The sequence below is a fragment of the Rhinoderma darwinii genome, chromosome 2 (genome assembly GCF_050947455.1).
Source record: "Rhinoderma darwinii isolate aRhiDar2 chromosome 2, aRhiDar2.hap1, whole genome shotgun sequence".
Lineage (NCBI taxonomy): Eukaryota > Metazoa > Chordata > Amphibia > Anura > Rhinodermatidae > Rhinoderma > Rhinoderma darwinii.
The window spans coordinates 312,417,933-312,435,348 of NC_134688.1; the positions used below are offsets into that span (position 1 = coordinate 312,417,933).

Genomic DNA, 17,416 nt, shown 5'->3' on the forward strand with positions numbered 1-17,416 from the left:
GTGTGTGTGATGTGTACATGTATGTGTGTATATATATATATGTTTATATATAGTGTTTGTGATGTGTACGTGTGGGTGTGTGTGTGTGTGTATATATATATATATATATATATAGTGTGTATACATATATAGTGTGTGTGATGTGTACATATATAGTGTGTGTGATGTGTACATGCGTGTGTGTATATATAGTGTGTGTAATGTGTACGTGTGTGCGTATGTATGTATATATATATATATATATATATATATAGTGTGTGTAATGTGTACATGTGTGTGTGTGTGTATATATATATATATATATATATATATATAGAGAGAGAGAGAAAAAGAGTAAAGCAGCACAGCAACAGCAGTGGGTGCAGGCCTCCTAGGTTGAGGCTAGGAACCCTTGTAAATGAAATCCAAAAAAATTAAGAGGCAACACTCCAAGGAAGTTGGTGAAAAAAAGTGGTGTGTTTATTCACCCCAGGCAGGCAACGTTTCGATCCGTCTCTATGGGATCTTTGTCAAGCAATGAGCAACAATCTTAACAGGGTATATATAACCCAGTGTGGTAATACAATCAGTGATTCAACCTGAGTTAACAAGTAGGAACAGGTGATCCATTAGTGGTTACTGTGGTTACTACATAACAACCTAAGTGAGTGTGACGCATCTGGGCAGAGAGCCCTCTATTATAACAGTGTGTATAGCGGTACAGTGCATACAGTGTTAAGTAAACATTGGTGAAGTGGCAGATTTACAATAAAATGTACAGTACAGGAAAGACGATACTCACCGTTGGACAACAATCAATGAACAGAAACTCACTACATCAGCGTCCCCGGCTCACGTATGCGCATGCGCGCATGTGATGCATAAGGAGAGGAAACGGGCGATGACAGTACGAACGTACTGCGCATGCGCACCGCTTATATGATGTTTTCAGTGCGGCAGGGTAAAAGAGGAAAGAATAGAAGAAAAAGTACCAAGAACGGCAGATAACAGGACCAGGTAAGTAATCGTAACTAGTGCGTAACCAATTTTCAAGACAATGTTACTAACCGCTGCAGTATTACTGCATACTTAGGCAGATTTGCCATTCAGGAGTCTGGGAAAGCTGGATACTTAGGCAGATATGCCATTCAGGGGTCTGGGAAAGCTGGGTGACATTCCCGTTTAAAACTATAAAACTTATGTCCTATGAAAATAGCAAAAGGGCGGAACCCTAGGAAGGCCTAATACTTATTAAAAACCAGGACCCAATTGCACAGAACACAACCCGTCGCAGGGTCCCCACGTGATGGGGTCCACTCCTAGGGGTACAAAGGAAAAAGGGATAACTCATTCGTGTACACACAAGTGAGTATCCCAACTTCCAGTGTCTGTATAGGGTGGTAGTGTAGATATTGTGGAGGCACTTCCAATTCAAGAATGCAAAAACACAGAGACATCAAGTGTAATAAGTATGCTTTAATTATTGAGTTACCGTAAACAGAATAATAATGATAATGCAAACTATTTGGTCCTGGTACGGCATATCTGGTGACAAAAAAATGAATACAGTTGCCAGACGGAAAAAAAGGGGAAACATAATTTGTATGTGTGTCCAACGGGGGTGAGGGTCAAACTCCCGGAAGCAAGCAGGGAAAACGAATCCCTAGAAAATAATAGAGAAATATTATTGAATAACAAAATACAATTTGATAAAAGCAATGTAAAGAATGTCAGTACATGTCTAAACCATTAGCGAGCGAAGGTAAGAGAGCACAAAAGTGGGATCCAAAGGAGTCCTCAACCTAAACCAGCAGCGCCCACCTTGAAATCAACATTAAGGCCATAGGGTCTAAGGGTATTCAGCCTGAATATCCATTCGAGTTCCCGTTTTTTTTAAAAAGCCACTCTGTCACCACCTCGACGTAGGGGTGGGATGTGGTCGATTATCCTGAATTTTAACTGTTTCTCCGTATGGTTCATTTCAGCAAAGTGCTTAGAAACAGGCAAGTCTAACCTTTTATTTCTAATGGTGAAACGATGGTTGTTGAGTCGCACCTTTAGTTCTAGGGTGGTCTCCCCAATGTACCACAGTCCGCAGGGACATTCCAGTAAGTAAATCACAAATGAGGAGTTACAGGTGAGATAATGCTTGATTTGGGTTGTCTTGTCCGTAATGGGATGTGTAAAGGAGCGTCCTTTAATCATATAGTGGCAATTCACACAGGATAAACAGGGATAGCACCCTGTGTTACTTGCTGTCAGGAAACGTTGTCCTGTTTTTTTGACCTTGGGCTCAAAGGATGCCCTAACCAGTCTGTCTTTGAAATTCTTTGAACGTCTGTAAGAGAATAGTGGTGGAATCTCAAATTCAGGTACATATCTAAGGCTGCTGTGAAGAATAGGCCAATGTCTCCTTATGATGTTAGCAATCTTGTTGCTTTGTTCAGTGTAAGTGGATATAAATGGGACTCTAGTCAATCGTTTAGTCACTGCAGTAGTTGTGTTGTCAGGGAGGAGTGTGTCTCTAGAGATGGTAGTGGTTCTATCCATGTTTGTTTCTACAATGGATTTCGGGTAACCCCTCTGCCTAAACTTATTGCCCATCTCCCTGAGTCTGAGCGTGGCAGTTGAATCATCAGTGACTATCCTTTTCACTCAGAGTAATTGGCTGTAGGGGAGTGAGCACACCATGCCTCGTGGGTGACTACTATCGAACCTCAAAAGGTTGTTCACATCTGTGGGTTTAACAAATAAGTCAGTAGATAAATCTATTGAACACCAGAGGGGCCTCAATGCTATTGACCAATGTCTGCAGAATAGTAGCTTCTCAGAAAAATGTAGAGGTTCTTTTCTCTCTCTCCTGGCCATCATTTTGCGATACAATTACTTCACATTTCAAGATGTATTCTATATACAGCAACAGGGAACAGCCATGGGCTCTAATATCGCACCTACATACGCTAACATTTACATGGCTATGCTAGAAAAATCATTCATTTACCCCTCTCCACACTTCTCTCAAGTATTGCAATGGTGGCGCTATATTGATGATATTTTCCTGATTTGGACAGGCTCCATTGACAAGTTATCTACCTTTCACATGTTCCTTAACACCATAGACCCAAGTGTAAAATTCACACTAGTACACTCATCCTCTTCAATTTCCTTCCTTGACACCTTGGTTTCCATATCTGACAATCATTTATCTACTGACTTATTTGTTAAACCCACAGATGTGAACAACCTTTTGAGGTTCGATAGTAGTCACCCACGAGGCATGGTGCGCTCACTCCCCTACAGCCAATTACTCAGAGTGAAAAGGATAGTCACTGATGATTCAACTGCCACGCTCAGACTCAGGGAGATGGGCAATAAGTTTAGGCAGAGGGGTTACCCGAAATCCATTGTAGAAACAAACATGGATAGAACCACTACCATCTCTAGAGACACACTCCTCCCTGACAACACAACTACTGCAGTGACTAAACGATTGACTAGAGTCCCATTTATATCCACTTACACTGAACAAAGCAACAAGATTGCTAACATCATAAGGAGACATTGGCCTATTCTTCACAGAAGCCTTAGATATGTACCTGAATTTGAGATTCCACCACTATTCTCTTACAGACGTTCAAAGAATTTCAAAGACAGACTGGTTAGGGCATCCTTTGAGCCCAAGGTCAAAAAAACAGGACAACGTTTCCTGACAGCAAGTAACACAGGGTGCTATCCCTGTTTATCCTGTGTGAATTGCCACTATATGATTAAAGGACGCTCCTTTACACATCCCATTACGGACAAGACAACCCAAATCAAGCATTATCTCACCTGTAACTCCTCATTTGTGATTTACTTACTGGAATGTCCCTGCGGACTGTGGTACATTGGGGAGACCACCCTAGAACTAAAGGTGCGACTCAACAACCATCGTTTCACCATTGGAAATAAAAGGTTAGACTTGCCTGTTTCTAAGCACTTTGCTGAAATGAACCATACGGAGAAACAGTTAAAATTCAGGATAATCGACCACATCCCACCCCTACGTCGAGGTGGTGACAGAGTGGCTTTTTAAAAAAAACGGGAACTCGAATGGATATTCAGGCTGAATACCCTTAGACCCTATGGCCTTAATGTTGATTTCAAGGTGGGCGCTGCTGGTTTAGGTTGAGGACTCCTTTGGATCCCACTTTTGTGCTCTCTTACCTTCGCTCGCTAATGGTTTAGACATGTACTGACATTCTTTACATTGCTTTTATCAAATTGTATTTTGTTATTCAATAATATTTCTCTATTATTTTCTAGGGATTCGTTTTCCCTGCTTGCTTCCGGGAGTTTGACCCTCACCCCCGTTGGACACACATACAAATTATGTTTCCCCTTTTTTTCAGTCTGGCAACTGTATTCATTTTTTTGTCACCAGATATGCCGTACCAGGACCAAATAGTTTGCATTATCATTATTATTCTGTTTACGGTAACTCAATAATTAAAGCATACTTATTACACTTGATGTCTCTGTGTTTTTGCATTCTTGAATTGGAAGTGCCTCCACAATATCTACACTACCACCCTATACAGACACTGGAAGTTGGGATACTCACTTGTGTGTACACAAATGAGTTATCCCTTTTTCCTTTGTACCCCTAGGAGTGGACCCCATCACGTGGGGACCTTGCGACAGGTTGTGTTCTGTGCAATTGGGTCCTGGTTTTTAATAAGTATTAGGCCTTCCTAGGGTTCCCCCCTTTTGCTATTTTCATAGGACATAAGTGTTATAGTTTTAAACGGGAATGTCACCCAGCTTTCCCAGACCCCTGAATGGCATATCTGCCTAAGTATCCAGCTTTCCCAGACTCCTGAATGGCAAATCTGCCTAAGTATGCAGTAATACCGCAACGGTTAGTAACATTGTCTTGAAAATTGGTTACGCACTAGTTACGATTACTTACCTGGTCCTGTTATCCGCCGTTCTTGGTACTTTTTCTTCTATTCTTTCCTCTTTTACCCTGCCGCACTGAAAACATCATATAAGCGGTGCGCATGCGCAGTACATTCGTACTGTCATCGCCCGTTTCCTCCCCTTATGCATCACATGCGCGCATGCGCATACGTGAGCCGGGGACGCTGATGTAGTGAGTTTCTGTTCATTGATTGTTGTCCAACGGTGAGTATCGTCTTTCCTGTACTGTACATTTTATTGTAAATCTGCCACTTCACCAATGTTTACTTAACACTGTATACACTGTACCGCTATACACACTGTTATAACAGAGGGCTCTCTGCGCAGATGCCTCACACTCACTTAGGTTGCTATGTAGTAACCACAGTAACCACTAATGGATCACCTGTTCCTACTTGTTAAAGAGGCTCTGTCACCAGATTTTGCAACCCCTATCTGCTATTGCAGCAGATAGGCGCTGCAATGTAGATTACAGTAACGTTTTTATTTTTAAAAAACGAGCATTTTTGGCCAAGTTATGACCATTTTCGTATTTATGCAAATGAGGCTTGCAAAAGTACAACTGGGCATGTTGAAAAGTAAAAGTACAACTGGGCGTGTATTATGTGCGTACATCGGGGCGTGTTTACTACTTTTACTAGCTGGGCGTTGTGTATAGAAGTATCATCCACTTCTCTACACAACGCCCAGCTGATTGTATTACCACACTGGGTTATATATACCCTGTTAAAGAGGCTCTGTCACCAGATTTTGCAACCCCTATCTGCTATTGCAGCAGATAGGCGCTGCAATGTAGATTACAGTAACGTTTTTATTTTTAAAAAACGAGCATTTTTGGCCAATTATGACCATTTTTGTAGTTATGCAAATGAGGCTTGCAAAAGTCCAAGTGGGTGTGTTTAAAAGTAAAAGTCCAAGTGGGTGTGTATTATGTGCGTACATCGGGGCGTTTTTAATACTTTCACTAGCTGGGCGCTGTGAAGAGAAGTAACATCCTCTTCTCTTCAGAACGCCCAGCTTGTGACAGTGCAGATCTGTGACGTCACTCACAGGTCCTGCATCGTGACGGCCACATCGGCACCAGAGGCTACAGTTGATTCTGCAGCAGCATCAGCGTTTGCAGGTAAGTCGATCTTACCTGCAAACGCTGATGCTGCTGCAGAATCAACTGTAGCCTCTGCTGCCGATGTGGCCGTCACGATGCAGGACCTGTGAGTGACGTCACAGATCTGCACTGTCACAAGCTGGGCGTTCTGAAGAGAAGAGGATGTTACTTCTCTTCACAGCGCCCAGCTAGTGAAAGTATTAAAAACGCCCCGATGTACGCACATAATACACGCCCACTTGGACTTTTACTTTTAAACACACCCACTTGGACTTTTGCAAGCCTCATTTGCATAACTACAAAAATGGTCATAACTTGGCCAAAAATGCTCGTTTTTTAAAAATAAAAACGTTACTGTAATCTACATTGCAGCGCCTATCTGCTGCAATAGCAGATAGGGGCTGCAAAATCTGGTGACAGAGCCTCTTTGAGATTGTTGGTCAATGCTTGACAAAGATCCCATAGAGACGGATCGAAACGTTGCCTGCCTGGGGTGAATAAACACACCACTTTTTTTCACCAATTTCCTTGGAGTGCTGCCTCTTCATTTTTTTGGCTTTTATATATATATATATATATATATATATATATATATATATATATATATATATTTATATGTATGTGTGTGATGTGTACATGTATATAAAGTGGGTGTGAGTGCAGAACGCTATAGCTGTTTTATTTATTTCACACGTAGTTAAATACTCCAGATTTTGCCAACGGAATTCGTTGTGGAAAATCTGCAGCACAAGGGCTTCTCCACACGTAACGGAATTGCTGCAGAAAATTTCTGCGGCAATCCAGTAGAAACTAGCAGAAATTCTGCTGCGGAAAAACTGCACTATTTCCTGTGTTTTTTGCGGCAGAAAATGGTGCGTATTTTGATGTGTTTTTCTCAATGCTGGGAGAGGGTGACATCTCCTCAGAAAAACGCAGCACTTCAGTCCACTTTCTGCAGCAGAAATTGACATGCTGCAGTACGAAACATACGCACCGCAGGTCATTTTATGGTTGGAAATTTTACGCAGCGTGTGAGATTTGTTAAATGTCACCCACTTTGCTGCTACTGTATTCTGCTGCATATTTTCTGTCCGCAATTCCAGACGGAAAATGTGCAGCAATTCCGTTACGTGTGGACAAATTTGAACAAATCTCATCCACAAGCTGCGGAAAAAACGCTAAAATGTCTTTGTCTGGGCCAGCCTCCTGGGATGACATTTCATCCCATGTGACAGCTGCAGCCAATTACAGACTGCAATGGTCACATGGGATGAAACGTCATCCCAGGGCTGCAGAATGTCGGAAGGGAGCGTCGCAATGGTAAGTATCTATTGTTTTTTTCTGCTCAGTTTTTCCGCACCGGCCATTTTATCCGGAGTTCCCTGCGGTGCACAGGGCTGTTACGCTGTGTGCTTTTACACAGCGTATCCACCCTGTGTGAACATGCCCGTACAGTATATACATAAATTAGCTTCTGTCTTACAACGATACAGCTTTAAACCACGTCAACATGCTGTATTCCCACAAGTCAGCGCAGTTTTCAAATGATTGTTAATGTCATGCAGTGTTTTACAGATGTTAAAAATCATTTGAAAACTTTTGGTAAACCTGCATGTGCTACGTGTTGTACTGGACAATGGTTGTTGTTAGGATCTGATTGTTTGCATTAAAGGCTATGTATATCTTTGAAAGAGATTTTTTTTTTTTTTTTATATAAAATGTCAGTGTTTTGTGCAACTTTGCAATTAGTTTGTATTAAAAAAATGTTTTACTTTTTGTATCCTGTATACAGAGCAGCTGTATCTTACGATGAATCCTGAACCCATCAGGTCTGCTGGACTGAAGGGTTCAGAGTCAGTGGGTCCTGTGTAGGTCAGATCTAAGTTACCTAGATGTGATAGATTACAGGCGGATACAGTCGATTACTCTATTGATTCCACCAAAAAAATATTTACTTTGCGGAATGGAGAGAAAAGGAAACCATTAGCAATGACAGTCTTACCATTGAAATCAATGGCAATACAAATGAAAAGCTATGGTTTCCGTTTGATTTAGTTTGTGGGTTCCCCTGACGAACAGGTCTGAACCCATGAACGAAACCCCGACACAGGTGTGGACGAAGCCTAATTATTACTGTATGATCTGTAGAGATGGTGGAGGGTAGTTTTTTTTGGGGTGTAAGCAACTCCCAGTATGTCATTACCGTTGTTCAGGTCATACTGGAAGCTGCTAACCTGTCTTTGCAAATGATCTCTGTACTGAAATGCATTTGTACTGAGCTTGGTTCTGGTGTTGTATATATGTACGGAGCTTGGTTCTCATGCTGTATATATGTATGAGCTTTGTTCTGGTGCTGTATATATGTACTGACCTTGGTTCTGGTGCTGTATATATGTAGTGAGCTTGGTTCTGGTGTTGTGTATATGTATGAGCTTTGTTCTGGTGCTGTATATATGTACTGAGCTTTGTTCTGGTGCTGTATATATGTACTGACCTTTGTTCTGGTGCTGTATATATGTACTGAGCTTGGTTCTGGTGTTGTATATATGTACTGAGCTTTGTTCTGGTGCTGTATATATGTACTGAGCTTTGTTCTGATGCTGTATATATGTACTGAGCTGGGTTCTGGTGCTGTATATATGTACTGAGCTTTGTTCTGGTGCTGCATATATGTACTGAGCTTTGTACTGGTGCTGTATATATGTATTGAGCTTGGTTCTGGTACCGTATATGTCAAAGCTTGATTCTGCAGCTGTAATTTTATAGGATATATTTATAATAAAAAATTGCAGGGCAGATGGAGTTGTTTTCAATTCATTGTATATTTCATGGGAACCTGTCAGGTATTTTTTACGCCTTCAACCACCACCATGCGGTAATACATGACCTGACAATATTTCCAAACATTCCCCTGTATGTCTGTTTCAGATACAGCAAAATCTATAAAATCGTCCTGCCTCCAAACCCACCTTTCCATGATTGGTTGACATCCCCCTGGCTGTTCTACATCACTACCAGTCTCCTCCAACTTTCCTGGATGCGCCATTTCCTTGTACTCCATGGGCACGCACCGTTCAGCGAGCTGTACTCTGCCCGGCTTCATTGCTGGAACACGCATGCCAGGGGAGTACAAGGCAATGGAGAAGGCTGGTAGTAATGTAGAACAGCCAGGGGGGTGTCAATCAAGATCTGGGGGGCGCCATTTAAATTTTTTGCCTCAGGCAGCAGAAAAGCTAGAATCGGCCCTGTGCATATATATGTTGCAACATACATCTAATAACAGGAAAAACAAATAGCATAGAAATAGAAATAAACGTGAGAAAAAACATACGAAAACATGAATTACTGTAGTAAATGCTGACACATACATGAAAACCTGGGCTGGATAATTTTAAAACGCCCACAGAGATAGATCAATACAATACTATTCAATTAATAGATGTGGGCTATGTACTCTAGTATTTTTTATTTATTAAGAAGTTTTGTTTCATGGTATCCACGGTTACTATAATTTTGTGGTTTCATAATTTTAAATTAATATGGAACATGGATATACAGGAGAGGGATTACTAACAGTTGATTTTTTTAAGCCTTTCAAATGGGTGGACATGTCTTTTATTAAAATGTTTGAATTGTACATATTTATTTGCCAAAATCATACATATATGGTGAAAATTAAAATATAATACCAATAATACCAATACCAAAATATAAGTTTGCATTTTAAAAGGATACAATTTCCACAAACAAATAGGATGATAAAGTAAATACAGACGGACATTCCTGGGAAGGATGGGCCACCATACGCCATAATTCCATTATACATCACAGAATTCCAGTCCTCTCCAGTTAAAATCTGTAAGAACAAAAGTAAGCTGAATAATTTGATTCGTTGTACTCTCTATCAAGAATAACTTATAATTGGAGCCCCATACTCACATGTATGGGCGGGCTGGGTTTTTCACAAGTAACATGATTTAAAAAATCTATATATTTTTTTTTAAACCTCTTATTAATATTTATTTCTCTTGCGTGAGCTTCAGTCTGTAATATGATTGCAGTCAAAAATGTCCTCTTTGCAGCACTGAAATCAATGCTTTTATAGGCAAAAACTTCTCTGTAAAAATTTCTGAAGTGTGCATGTATATAGTTTGGTGTCAACATAGAGATGGTAACAGTTTCGGCCTTTGCAAACTGTAAAGAAAATACACAAATATACCTATAGAATATAAATAACACTAATGGTTTAACCTGTTAAAACACCATGACATATTTGTATTAGACTGTAAATATCATCCTTTATTGTGATCCAGAGATAATACAGTGGGAATGAATGCAGGGTGCACTTACATTAAGCCACCGAGAGGTACAATTACATCATGATGATCACGTAGGCACAGAAGCTGAATATACAAAAGCATTATATAAACATACAGTAAAAAAAAGAAAAGAAAAAAAAAATTTTTCTTTAAAAATGATTTTGTTTGTTGAAGGTTTAAAAAAATACAAATATGGTGTTGCCGCGATCGTAACAACCCGCACTAAAACGTTAATACATAATTTAACCTGCATGGTGAATGCCGTAAAAAAATATGCTAGAAAACAATGGCAGAAATGCTTTTTTTCTTATCCCACCCTAAAAAAATTCAAAAAAGTTAAATCAATAAAACCCATGTAATCCAAAATAGTACCAAAGAAAGTTATATCTCATCCTACTAAAACAATACCACATACGGTTACAGTGACCGGAAAATAAAAAAAATTAAAAAAGTATGGCTCTTGGAATGTGGTGATGCAAAAACAATATCTTTTTGTAAAGTGTTTGTATTGTGCAAAATTAGTAAAAGATAAAAAAAAAAAACTATACATATTGGGTATTGCCGTAATCGTACCAACCCATAGAATACAGGTAACATGTTATTTCGGCCGCATGGTGAATGGCATAAATTTAAGGAGCGAAGATTTAATAAAAGTTAATTATTAAGTTATGTATACCCTCAAAGAGCTTAATAAAATCTGCAAAAAAGTAATAAAATCAGCAAAAGTACAAAATGATAGTCAGGTGGCGAAATATAGCAAAAAAAATCCCAAAAAAATCTAGTATAAAAGTATATAAATGCAAAAAAAACCAAGGTCTGAACATGACCGCTAAATAGTGTGTGGAAGTGAGTAAAATGTGTTTATGTGACTCCAATTTTAACCCCTTAACGACCGGTGTATCGTGTTTTTACGTCGGTCGTTTAGGGTAGTTCTTCTGAAATGTCGGCTTTTCACGTCAGCAATTCAGAAGAACTTTTCTGCCATCGTGCAGGGTGCTGCTAAAGCCCGGGCTATTAGTAACAGCCTCGGGCTTCAGGTCAACGATTGGAGACCACTAGCAGTGGACTCCGATGATATTTAACCCCACAGATGCGGCACTCAATAGCAAGTACTGCATCTGAGTGGTTTGGGAGGGAGGGGGCCGCATCGGAGCGGTTTTCGCGGGGATCTCCTGAAGACCGGGCTGCTGGTAACAGCCTCGGGCTTCAGGGCAACGATCGGAGACCACTAGCAGTGGTCTCTGATCATATTTAACCCCTCAGATGCGGCACTCAATAGCAAGCCCCACATCTAAGTGGTTTGGGAGGGAGGGGGCCGCATCGGAGCGGTTTTCCCGGTCATCGGGTAATCTGCCTCTGAAGCCAAGGCTGTTAGCAACAGCCTCGGCTTCAGAGTGATGATCGGAGACCAATAACAGTGTTCTCCGTTCATGTGATCACTGTGAGAACCATTCACAGTGATCACAAAATGTAAACAAAGTGTTTCTAATCCCTGTCTCTTTGTCTCTCCTCACACTTGTTACTTTGTATGAGAAGAGACGGAGAGAGAATTTTACAGTGACACCAAAGACACAAAATTACAAAAAATCTAATATATGAACTTTATATAAACTTCAACTGTATACCTAGGCTAGGGTTATACTAAGGGTTAGTCTAGGGTTATTCTAGATTCTATTCTAGAGTTAGTCTAGGGTTAGCCTAGGTTTAGTCTAGGGTTAGCCTAGGTTTAGTTTAGTCTAGGGTTAGCCTAGGGTTTTTGTGTAGCGTACGTGTGTGACGTCTGTGTATTTTTTTGTGTAAAAAAAAAAGTTAAAAAAAAATATATGTAAAAAAAAAAGTTTTATAGTCTACGTGTTTGTTCGACATCTGTTTTTTGTGAAGCGTGCTTTTGTGACATCCGTGTATTTTTGTCTGTGAAAAAAAGAAAAAGTAAAAAAAAAAAAAAATTTGTATGCGTGTGCGTCTGGTTACAGTCTTTGTCGTATGTGTGTGTAATTAATATGGCCCATAGAAGGTTCACGGTGGAAGAGGCATACGCCATGTTAATTTCTGACTTTGATGAAAGCAATACAGAAACCGCGTCCGATGTAGAAATGTTGTCTACCAGTAATAGCGACGACAGTGATACGCTTTCTGCAATTCAAGTGTCGCTGCAGAGTCCACAAGCACAGGGCATGTCACAGAATTACCACAAAACACGGCCCACTCTATTCCCCCAGAATATATTGAGTGGGTACCCACAGTCATTTTCCCCTAATATCCCAGAATTTATTGCCACACCAGGCATAAATATTAATGTGGAAAATTTTACAGCTCTCGATTTTTTTTAAAATATTCATTACAGACGAACTATTGGAGCTGGTTGTTAACCAAACCAATCTGTATGCTCGACAATTCTTTGCCGAAAAGCCAACGTCCTCCTATACAAAGCAGTGGCACCCCACAAATACTGGCGAACTTAAAACATTTTTGGGGCTCATCCTCAACATGGGGTTAATGAAAAAGCCCTCAATCCGGCCATATTGGGCAACAAGCCCTACACATGCCACACCTGTTTTTCCCCCGTAGTGATCCAGACCGTGACCGCCAGTATAAAATAAGGCCTCTGATAAAAAGTTTGGAGGAGTCATTTATGCCGGTGTACAACTCTGAAAAAAACCTAGCAGTTGATGAATCGCTGATGATTTACAAAGGCAGGCTCTCATTCCGCCAGTACATCCCCTAAAAGAGAGCAAAATATGGGGTTAAGATCTACAAACTCTGTGAGAGCGGTACAGGCTACACATCTGCCTTTAGAATTTATGAAGGCAAAGACTGTGATATTAACCCCCCAGGATGTCCCAGTGAGCTAGGATGCAGTGGAAAAATAGTCTGGGACTTGATGTTATACACTAACTTCTATACCAGTGTCCCCTTGTACAAGCACCTGCATGCCGCTGACACAGGGGCTTGCGGAACAATCCGCAAAAACAGGGGGGCTTGCCACAGGAGCTGGTGAGAAAACGCCTGAGAAGGGGGGAATCAAGTGGTCTTTGCAGTGGAAACCTTCTTTAAATAAAATTTAATGATCGCAGGGATGTGTTCATGCTAAGCACTGTTCACACAGACACGAAATTGACAGTGAGGGAACGTGGTGCCACCTCTGATAAAGAGAAGTCGGTCTGTATCACAGACTATAAATAAATTCATGGGGGCAGTGGATTTGTCTGACCAGGCTTTACAGCCATACCTGGTGCAAAGAAAATCCCGCACCTGGTATAAAAAGGTGGCCATCCACCTTATTCAGATGGCAGCATTCAACGGCTTTGTGCTGTGCAAAAATTCAAATGGAAAAATACTTTTTTTTTAATTTCTGGAGAACATAATTGAACACCTTTTATTTGAGTCCCCTGACCCCAGACACAGCCATGAGGCACTTTGTATACCCTGTTCCTGCTACTGAAAAAAAACAATACCCCCAAAAGCGATGCAGAGTGTGCAGCAAAAATGGCATACGAAGGGATACACAATTTTATTGCCCTACATGTCCCTCTAATCCTAGTCTCTGTAACTATCCATGCTATGAAATTTATCATACAGTCCCAAATTATTAATTTACTTTCACACCGTTTTTGTAGGGAGAACCAAAAGGGAGGGTTGCTTATTGGATTAGGGAGAATTAAAAGGGAGGGTTGCTTATTGGATTTGGGAGGACCAAAAGGGTGGGTTGCTTATTGGATAATGTTTCACTATAAGGGTATGTTCACACGAGCACATTACGTCCGTAATTGACGGACGTATTTCGGCAGCAAGTACAGGACCGAACACAGTGCAGGGAGCCGGGCTTCTAGCATCATAGTTATGTATGACGCTAGGAGTCCCTGCCTCGCTGCAGGACAACTGTCCCGTACTGTAATCATGATTACAGTACGGGACAGTTGTCCTGCAGCGAGGCAGGGACTCCTAGCATCGTACATCACTATGATGCTAGGAGCCCGGCTCCCTGCACTGTGTTCGGTCCGGGTCTTCCGGCCGAAATACGTTCCGTACATTACGGACGTAACATGGTCGTGTGAACCCAGCCTTAAAATGGAGCAATACTGTATTTTCTGGAAAAAAATATTTTTATTTCTTTCCACCTATTAAAAATACTCACTATACCCCTAGATGAATATTAGCAGGACATTTATACTTGTCAAAATAACCTGCAGTACCACAGCAAATATAGTGTGGTTCCCTAAAATCAGCTCTGGCTCCAAAAGCCAAAATGGACTCCTTCTATGATATGCCCTATAACGGGTCCATATAATAGATTAGACACACATATTTGGTATCACTGTACATGGGAGAAATAGCAGAATGTGGAAAGGTGTCACTTTTACCAGTATGTCATATGGTGTTTCGAAATGGCTTAAAGAGGCTCTGTCACCACATTATAAGTGCCCTGTCTCCTATATAAGGAGATCGGCGCCCAAATGTAGGTGACAGTAATGCTTTTTATTTAAAAAAACGATCTATTTTCACAACGTTAGGAGCGATTTTGGCTTATGCTAATGAGCTTTCTTAAAGCCCAAGTGGGCGTATTTTTACTTTCGACCAAGTGGGCGTTGTACAGAGGAGTGTATGACGCTGACCAATCGGCATCATGCACTCCTCTCCATTCATTTACACTGCACTAGCGATATAGTTATATCACTATGTGCAGCTACATACACAAACCCTAACATTACTACAGTGTCCTGATAATGAATACACATGACCATCCAGCCTGGACGTCATGTGTATTCAGAATCCTGACACTTCTGAATCTCTTCTGTGAGATTCCAGCAACGGATACGAAATCTCGCGAGATTACGAGGTAAACGAGATTTCGTATCCGCTGCTGTAAATCTCACAGAAAAGAGTCAGTAGTATCAGGATTCTGAATACACATGACGTCCAGGCTGGATTTTTCAACTGTCCAAACTGCATTCCTTGAACAACATCCCAAAAAAACTTTCAAATGTAAGTTAAAACACCTCTCAACCATCCGCTCAGTACAATAAAACTGCAGCCAAAGTGGGGGGGGGGGGGGGGCATACACACCTCACTGACACAGTTTTAGACTTCTCACCACCCGTACTTCTGACTTACGCAGATAATTTTCACTGCCGGCACTCATGTCATTCAAGAAAGATTGACACATCTTCAACATTAACTCAAGATAGATGTATACACCTGCAATCATTCATCACACAAAAAGTTTTCAACATACCTCTGAATAAGTTACTGCGTCCAGCGAAATTGTCTCGTCTAAACAGCTAGTTCAAGGTCTTTTCCCGGGTTTCGGCACCAAAAACTGTTGATGCAATCCTGGCCAAAATATATTAGACTGAAGGCTTAGGTGGGTTTGTCAACTGACACCTGTCCAGTGCACTTATCCAGATCCAAATCCATTAGTTATATCGATATATTGGAGAAAAGTAAGAGACACAGAGACAATGCTTTGTATACCCACAAATATTCTGCTCTGATTTATTGATAAAAAATGCAATTACAATAATATCTTTCAAAAGGGAGTAGGCTTGAGGTAAGCCAATCGTTTACAATGTGACGTTGGCTCTATCTCTGCCAATTACACACAATGGCGAGTTGTTCGTGCTGAGCCAATCACAAGCATGAAAGGCATTTTACATGTAAGACCGCAATTTTCCTAAAACATGCAAGGTGACGTACTGATGGGTCATAATGAACCCCACAGCTGCCATATCACCAGCCTATTCCCCATAACAACAATGGTAAACAAACTGTATTCCCAGACCATATGGGGCAGCAGACTCGCAAGAACTGGTAAATATTTAGCTATGTTCTCCATAACAAGGAATCATGACACTAGCTAATAAATAAAAACATATAATTCTTCAGACAATTTAAAGAAATAGATGATTCTTCAAAGAAAATGGATTCTTTCATACAAGATGGAGTCACATAACCATACCTTAACCCCTTAATACTGAAGGTGTTTTAAACCTTAGTGACCAGAGCAATTTTCACAGTTTTGCTATTCACAGATGTAAAGCAGTATAACTCTGTATGTGTTTTATGTATCGATGTGAATTTTGCACTGTTTTCTTGGGACATGTAGTGCTTCCTTTTTGTGGTATATATGTATAGGTAACAATTTTGTAACTTTTTTTATAGCCGTGGAAAGACAAAAAAAAAAGAAACATTTTGATTTTTCATCATTCAAAATGTAACAGTTTGAAAATAAAAGTAATTGTACCCTAGAAATGTATTGAAATATATTTTTTCATTTATCCTGAACATAAGGACACTTGACATGGAGGTGTAGTCTATTTTTTTTTTTACCAGAAATATAGTATAAGACACAAGTGTCCCTTTTTTCAATTGCGCACTAAAATGTCTTAATTTCGTTTTTTACACCATGGTATGATTGTATGGGTAATGGACTTGAAGTCCAATAAATAATGGTAAAAAAACATTGTGTTCTACAAACTAGACACTCTAAAGTCTATTTCTAGCGGTTCAATTTCTGTTTTAACCCTTCGCAATTTTTACAGAAATTGCCCAAACTTGGGCCAAAAAAAATGTAAATTACATTTTTTCTTACAAAAGTTTCACTTTTCTTAAAGAGGTTCTGTCACCACATTATAAGTGCCCTGTCTCCTATATAAGGAGATCGGCGCTGTAATGTAGGTGACAGTAATGCTTTTTATTTAAAAAAACGATCTATTTTCACAACGTTAGGAGCGATTTTGGTTTATGCTAATGAGCTTTCTTAATGCCCAAGTGGGCGTACTTTTACTTTCGACCAAGTGGGCGTTGTACAGAGGAGTGTATGATGCTGACCAATCGGCATCATGCACTCCTCTCCATTCATTTACACTGCACTAGCGATATAGTTATATCACTATGTGCAGCTACATACACAAACCCTAACATTACTACAGTGTCCTGATAATGAATACACGTGACCATCCAGACTGGACGTCAGGTGTATTCAGAATCCTGACACTTCTGAATCTTTTCTGTGAGATTCCAGCAACGGATACGAAATCTCGCGAGTTTACGA

The 17,416-nt window shown here is 40.4% G+C and overlaps 1 protein-coding gene across 1 annotated transcript in view; it reads right to left on the reverse strand.

The window, feature by feature from the left end:
- Positions 1-17,416, reverse strand: part of CACNA1S (calcium voltage-gated channel subunit alpha1 S) — a 960,893-nt gene that overhangs the window by 540,393 nt on the left and 403,084 nt on the right. Inside the window, exon 14 of the mRNA XM_075853532.1 lies at positions 9,782-9,902. Within this exon, the coding sequence (XP_075709647.1) occupies positions 9,782-9,902 (121 nt within the window). The remainder of the gene's footprint in view (positions 1-9,781; positions 9,903-17,416) is intronic.